At 36.9% G+C, this 8,135-nt stretch overlaps 1 protein-coding gene across 2 annotated transcripts in view; it reads left to right on the forward strand.

Moving 5' to 3' along the window:
• Positions 1-8,135, forward strand: part of GRM5 (glutamate metabotropic receptor 5) — a 626,642-nt gene that overhangs the window by 597,683 nt on the left and 20,824 nt on the right. The window contains exon 8 of one of the 2 annotated variants that reach the window (XM_027848255.1): positions 6,062-6,157. The exons of the other annotated variant lie outside the window; for it this stretch is intronic. Coding sequence (XP_027704056.1) covers positions 6,062-6,157 — 96 coding nt within the window. The remainder of the gene's footprint in view (positions 1-6,061; positions 6,158-8,135) is intronic. 2 annotated transcript variants of the gene reach the window in all.

Below are 8,135 nucleotides of genomic sequence, written 5' to 3' on the forward strand. Positions count from 1 at the left end.
TTAGGTGGCATAGTCATGATTATACCCATTTTACAGATTTAAAGGTAATACTGGATTTGAGTTGTGGCTTGGCTGTTTACTATGTGATCTCTTCATTTTTTCATCAGTAAAGAAGGGATAATAATGTATGATACAGTGGAAATATATTTAGAGTCTGAGAACTTGAGTTCAGATTGCATTTCTGCCACTTACTACCTGTATGATTTAAGCCTTGGTTCTTCATCTGTAAAATGAGATAGTTACTCTAGATGGAATCTAAGATTCACCTTTGTATCTATCATACTCATACCATTTTGAGGAGGAGGAGGGCAGAGTTCTGTTAAACTAGATTTCCTAATTAGTGATTAATGCATTTATGTCCCCAAACTGCCCCAGTGAAAGAATAGTTCTAGCATATATCAAAATGTCTAAAAAATTCTATTTCAGAAATATATAACTTTATGGGATAATGCCTCATTTTCAATTCAGATTAAATAAATCCCTTTGTGATTCATTACTCTTCAAGTGTGATCATAGGATCACAGATTTAGAATTGGAAAGAAGCAAAGAGATCGTTTTATTCAACCTGACTCATTTTATAGCTGAGGAAAATAAGGCTGAGAGAAATGACTTACCCAAAATCACACAGATAAAAAGAGGCAGTCCTAAAATTCAAGACAAGGTCCTGTGATTCCAAATATAGTGTCATTTTCATCTAACCACATTCCCATGTTCTTAGTACCATTAGATTTTCATGGCCCAACTGTCGGTTTTCTCCAGGTGCAGATAACTAAGAAAAAATATGAATCTATCCAATTATGTCTACAAAAATATAGCTATTAAAACAGCATAAATATTGATCTTTTTTAAATGGCTACTTATAACAACATGGTTTATTTCAGTGTTTAAAGAACATCTACTCACAAATTAAGTAACTTATTCACTGAAATATAACTGTTATCAAACAGTAGTTATTTCTAGTATGTCATAGAAGATTAAGTTTAAGAAAAAAAAATAATAAACCTTCACTTACCCTGAATATTTTCTGGGTGACTGAAGCCTTCTAGCCCATATGACCAGGTCAAGCTAATGCACCTCCTTCTAGACCGTAGTTTATACATTAAAAACTCTAAGAGTGCTTTCTACTGCTATTGACATTGATATCCTGCTGTTAGCTCTAATTGCTCTTACTAAAGAACCTTATCTTTGACTTTGGTCTGCTGATCCAGGGACATGAAGTCCCTGCATCTTCTTTGCCAGAAGGGAACCATTTTCCTTCAGATTCTCTCTGCTACTGCATTCTCTCTTTCATTACTGGCAAAAATGTGAGTGTGTGTGTGTGTGTGTGTGTGTGTGTGTATAGGAGTGATGATGGGGGTGTGGAGTTTGCTGGAAGAGACACAATTATTTACATCTTTAGCCTGACTCCTTTAGGATAATGCTGTCCAAATAAAGTTTCATTACCAAACACAAACTTAAATCATCATTACCCCTCCTTTGTTATCATGCCGCCTTTACAATTAATCACTTAAAATCCTACATTCAATCATCGTAGCAGTGCAGTGTTCCAAACAATTTCTAATTTTTTTCTTTGTGCTGACTCTTTAAGTACTCCATCTTTTTTTCTAATTCAAAATTCACTTATTATTTACCTACTTAGCTACAAGGCACTATGATAACAACTAGGGATAAGAAGACAGCAATTAAAAACAATCCCTGCTCTCAAGGAGCTTACACTCTACTGAATGTGTTCCAATATATTGAACAAGTCAGAACAGTTTTACTGTGGTTTTCGTACAAGTAGAAAAATAACTCTCAGCATTTTAAAATGTTACTTAATTTGCAGGATCACTAAGAAGACATTTTGGAGAACCCAAATCACTATATAAATATGAGATTTTGTGGTTGTTGTTGTTTTGGACTGTAAAGATTATTTCATTGATATAGCGAATTCCCAATGAGGAAACTCTTCTACCAATACAGATCTCCACCTGCATTAATATCATTATTCTCATAGATTTCAGGAACATAGATTTAATATCTGAAGAGAGGTTAGAAATCATCTAATCCAATCCTCTCATCTTCCAACGGAAGGCACTAGGAACCAAAGAAATGAAGTGACTTGAACAAATACTTACCCCGGTTACCCAAGTAACCTAGGTCTGCTGACTCCAATTTGTCACTCTTAGTAAATAATGTAATTTGTACAATATTTTAAGGTTTTCAAAGTGTTTTTCTTACAAGAAATCTGTGAGGCAGGTAGTATAAGCTATATTACCTCCTTTATTGCAAATAAGGAAATTGAGACTTGGAGAGACGAAGTAATTTGCTCATGGACAAATACATCAGTGTCAAAATGCAAAATTCCACTAAATTTGTATCTAGTATTCTGTCTACCAAACCTTGCTCTCTCATCATTATTACTAATATCAGCATCAGCATCCTTACATTAGTAGTAGTAATAATAATAACATGTTATGTAATACATATATTTCTATGACATAATAACAACAGCAATTACAATACATGAGCATGCCTCACCATAAAGGTATCTAGTGAACAGTGATGATAAAATAGTAACAATAATAATAGTAATAATAATAAGCACAACAACTAGCATTTATATAGCACTTTAAGGTTTGCAAAGTGCTTTACAAATATTATATCATCTAATTCTCACCACACCCTGGGAAACAGGGGCTTATTAATATGCCCATTTTACAGAGAAGGCAACTGAAGTAGAAATTAAGTGACTTTCCCAGGGTCATACAGCTAGTACGTTTCTGAAATCAGATTTGAACTCAAGTCTTCCTGAATTCAGGTCCAGTGCTCTAACCACGTACCACCTAGCTGAATTCAGAAGGATGAGCAACTTCTTCCTTAATATGTTTGCATAATTAAAGAGAAAGAGGGTGATAGGATAGAAAACAGTGGAGAAAAGTTTTTTCCCAATACTTTAGGTATTATTGGAACAAGTATCTTCAGTGAGTGTTTTGAGCAGGGCAACCCTGAGACAAAATTGTGAATTGGACAAAAATCTTGGGTTCTCTCTGCTTGTACTTTCTAAGACCCTGCCCTCACTCCAAAATGGCCTTCCCTTCTTTCAATACCCAGGCCCTTTGTGCTGTCCTGCTTTGTCCTGTCCTCCTTTCCCATTTTTCACACCTGCACAAAATCTATTCCCTCAAAGGAATCTGTTCTTATATCTGATACTGTGAGTTGAAGTCAATATGTTCCTTCTACTTGTGGATTTTCATTTTAAATCTTAGCCCTCATTGTGAAAGAAAAGGCTTAGTCCCTGGTTGTCCCAACCAAAAGATAATGGAGACATTAGCAAGTAAATAAGGGAGGAATCCTAAGAGGTTTCCTTGATATTGAAATCATATTATAGAATTCTTCCCCAAACAATATCTGAGTCCCACAGCCAGGTCATCCACTGAAATCATGCAAAATATGTTCTATATGTTACTTTATCCCCTTCTAAGTTATTACGGATATACTATCTGGAAAATGGACATAAAATCTAACTGAATTCAACTCAGCAAATATTTATTAAGGGCCTATTATGGCCCAAGGCACTCTGATAGATATAGAGGATATAAAAACAAAACCAGAAAGTCTATTCATCTCCTCAAGAAACTTACATTTCACATTTTTAGAGAATTTTACAAAGCATTTTATGTGGGAAACATTGGAATTAGAATCAGTGAATATAGGTGTGAATCTGAAATTTGCCGCTTATTACCCATATGATCTTGGGCAAATCACTTTAGGCTGTCTGGGCCTCACTTTTTTCATCTGTGAAATGACGGGAGTGGACTAGATAAACTTTTTGCTCTCTCTTATCCCTAAATTTTTGTTCCTATGATCTCATTTGATACTCAAAAGACCTTGTAAGATTGCTAGGTCATTGTCCCCATTTGATAAATGCAGAAACTAAGAGTTTTAGTGGTTTGCCCAAGATCTTGCTGCTATATAGTAACAGGCCCTGGACTCAAGTCTAGGTCTTCTGATTCCAAGTCCAGGGCTTCGACCATATCTGTACAGCTGCTTACATATTTCCATGGATATTTCAATGATTAATGACACGATTATTTGTATAACAACTTATTGTCTTTGGAAAAGGTGCTTTGAAGAATAATAACAAAGTAAACCTGCCCCCTTTGGAGAGAAATTTCCCTGCTCTTTCACTGTCTTCAAATTTATAAATAATCAACTGATAGCCTAACCTTTCCTACAAGCTAAATCAAAGCCAAAATTCATAAGCATGGGCAGCAACCTGCAGCTATTAAAGCATCATTTGTTACCTTGAGCAGGGCAGTGAGAGTGGATGAATAGAAACTAGAGGGTCTGAAAATACAGCCAATATGATTAGGTAGCTCTTAACTGATTCACAGTCAACCAAACCATATCTCATCTGAAAGCACAAATGAGTTTTTCAATCAAACTTTAATGGATCCCTGACCTTGTTTTGCATACAAGAGATAGTGGAAAGGTCCTATAATCAAAAGAACTTCTTACTTCATTAGAAACTCACATTGCATTTGAGACTCATATTAACTCCATGTTTTGTCAGAATTGGCATCTTGAAAGCTTGTCCTAGTGTCTTGAAGTGTTGGATTAGGATTCAGAAAACCTGGATTCCAGTACTGGCTCTGCTGCCTACTTCTAGTCGACACTGTGTATGTTATTCAGGTTCTTGAGACCTTGTCCTCCTCGTGAATAAAGTAAGGAAAATAATACTTTTATCTCCCTGAAGGTAGAAAACTGGACCAGATAAGCACTTGAGGTAAGGAATTGGACCAGACAATCACTTCCAACACTGAGGGAAGGAAAATGATCTGCTCATTCATTATCTCAGCCAGATCACAGTTCTACATGATCTTAAGTCACTTCATTTCTGTGACATGGAAATAAGAGCCCATCACACCTTCTTCATGGGGTTGTTGTGAAAATCCAAAAATATGGTAATATAAGTAACTGAGTCAGTGTGGTAGACTGCAGTCATGTTGAAAACAAAAAGAAATGAGGCCACTAAATCAAACATAAGGATTCCTCAGGGCTGCATGTTGACTTGGTTTTACAATATAATGTTATCAATATTGTTTTTGGGGGGAGGGATTAATTTATTTTGTTGAAAATTTCCCAGTTGCATTTAATCTGGTTCCAGCCACCCTTGGGAGAGTTGTAGTCTACATGAGGCCCATGAGTCACATGTTTGACGCCTCTGGTATAGTGCATATTGTATTAGAGTCGTGAAAACCAGGGTTCAAATCCCTTTTTGGTTTTAAATGGGTTTCTCTCAGCATCGGTAGGAGCTCCCACACTTGTAAGTCAATAGGACAGAGTCTTCACACCAGCAAAAGGTCTTTGGTGTAACTTGTGACCACATTATGAAAACTTTAAAGTGCTATATGAATTTAAGGATGTAAAAAAAATAAATTTGTCTTGTAGTAATTTTACATTGTGAAATTTGTCTTTGAAATGAAGTTTTTAATATCTTCAGAGGAGCATTATAGAATATTTTCAAATAAAAAAACCTACAAAATCCAGCCTTAACAGTTTAGGCATTTCTACACTGCGAGCTAAGCTTCAGTTGCATGATGGTTTGGCCAGGAATCCATCTCAGACCTCATTGTGTCCCAAGTGCCCAACATAATACCCTACATAAGCTCCGGAAATGTAGGTTAATGATGATTTTGCTTGTGATTAGTAAGAGACATTGAAGCTAAATTTATTTAATGAGGTTTTAATCAAACAGCAATGATATAAACTGCTGTCTATCAAAGAAAAAAACAAAACAAAACAGGATACAATGCCTTTAGGTACTTAATGAATATTTGCATAATATAAAAAGGTATCTGACAGTAATTGTTAGAGTGAGAAGAGAGAGCTGGGCTGAGATTTCCTGCTGTGTTGTAGGACTGTGGATTTTAATATGGGGTGACTGGTGCCTTTGGAAAGTCCTATATTCTGGGCCCTCTTTCAAGCATCCCTCTTCACATTGGCTCTTCCACCACACAGCTGCCCAGCACACAATCACCTCTTTCTCTTTGCTCCTGTCGTTGTCATGATTCATTAGGTACAAAGGCAGGAGACTGGCCCAGAACAAGTCGGAAATAGAGTGTTTCACTCCCAAAGAGAGTATGGGGAATGGTGGGCGAGCAACCATAAGCAGGTAAGCAAACAGTAAGTGGCCTGAGGCAGTGTGGAATGTCTGTGAGCAAGAGGAGCCAGCGGGCTGGGCCCCAGCCCAGATCCTCAGTCTGTACTAACTGTGCTTCCCATCCAGTATGTCCAACATCTTTAGCCACCACCGATTCTTTATGTCTGTGTGGTTCACAAAACCTCTCAGGGCCATTCTCATTTTAAGTCATGAGAACTTCTTGTCCAAGGTGCTGTTTTTTACCCAGAGTAGTGTGCTTTGCATGCTTAAATGTGAACCCAAGGGGTGTGACTTAATGCTTACCCTATACTGCAGATTGGAAATAGAAGGAGATTGCAAGGATTTCACATTACAAACTGAGCTGACCACAAAAGCAAATGACTAGTGTCCCTCAGAGTAATTTTTGATTGAGTCTGATGCCCTTTCTCAGGCTAGTATAACTGTTGCTGTAGCAAGCCAATGAAATGGTAGGGATGAAGATGACTTCCCAGTGCTAAAATGAGATGAGCTAGCCTTCCTCTGACTCCTGTAGATTCTCAGCTCCTTTACTTTCTGTGTGTTCCATCTAAATTGTACCTGTCACTGAACTGTGCATGTGTCTTAGTAATAGTTCATCCACAACCTGGAATCTTCCCAGGAATATATGACCTTCTTAAACCTGGATGTGTTGCATGAGTTTAAAAAACTGCTAAACTGCATGGATGTATGTGTCCAAAAAGGAGTTATTGGGGGAAAGACTTCTACAAGATTATTTGAGTCAGTGTTCTAGAAATTTGTGAGTGGAATCAGGAACTGGTTACTCATACATATGACTTTGCCAACAGCCTTGGATTCTAAGCCATTTCCCAATTATGTTATGTGTAGAAACATAGAACTGAAGCAGTACTTCCCTGGCTATCAGAGGAACATAGTACAGATGAGAGCAGACCCACTGGTTGACTTTTATTTATACATACATACATAAATACATACACATGCACACATGTATATATCCATATATTTTTTTCTTTTCTTTTCTGTTGGAGCCATGAGGAAATCTGTGTTTAGAGAAGCCTTCAAAAGAGATAATATTGTGCAGTATTTCATGTTGACTTTTGAGTTTGTTTTTTTCTTCAGTGGGTTCCTTCAGGTTTGGGAGCTATTTTCTCATATCTGGTAGTGTATCCAATTCTCCATAATCTCCTAGATGCCTGAGACAGCTTTTACTCAAGGGCAGCTTCATAGAGGAGTCATCCCTACAGTATTCCTTCATGATAGGGCAAAGGTTCTTAACTATTTTTTGTATCATAAACTCCTTTGGTAGTCTGAAGCCTATGGACCCCATCTCAAGATATGTTCTTAAATGCATAAAATAAAATACATGGAATCACAAAGAAAAACAATTATATTGAAATAGTTTTCAAAATATTTTTCAAACTTCATGGACCCCAGGTTAAGTGTTCATCCTAGAAGATCCATAAGGCTACTCTTATGCCAACCCCAAGGATTCAGCTTTGATTCTGGGCAGGTCCAAGATGACCTCAGAGATCCCTGCTCTTCAGCCATCAAAACAGATCTTGACCCCTAGTCTCCTCCACCCAAGGACACATCAGAATTTCTATAAAAATGTCATGTGAGTTATTTAGATGGATCTGAACTGGGGGAGATGTGAGGTACTTTTTATCATATTAGTCCAATGACTTAGAAGTTGAATAGATACTCTAAGGAAGGTTTAAGGAAGTGTATCACTAGTGGCAAGACTGGAGTAATGTGGCATAGTATAATTACCCACTAATTTAACACAATAGATCACTCCTTACATGGGACATGCTAATACCTACTCTCTCCTTAAGTGACTCAACCCACCCTGTCCTTACTCTGATAAATATGGATACCCAGAGATAGGCTATACGTGGTTACATTTAAGTCTCTCAGGGTCCTAGAAGTAACACTATTGAGGGGAGATATATATATATATATATATATATATATATATATATATATATATATA

Source organism: Vombatus ursinus, unplaced genomic scaffold (genome assembly GCF_900497805.2).
Source record: "Vombatus ursinus unplaced genomic scaffold, bare-nosed wombat genome assembly UNPS02005659.1, whole genome shotgun sequence".
NCBI lineage: Eukaryota > Metazoa > Chordata > Mammalia > Diprotodontia > Vombatidae > Vombatus > Vombatus ursinus.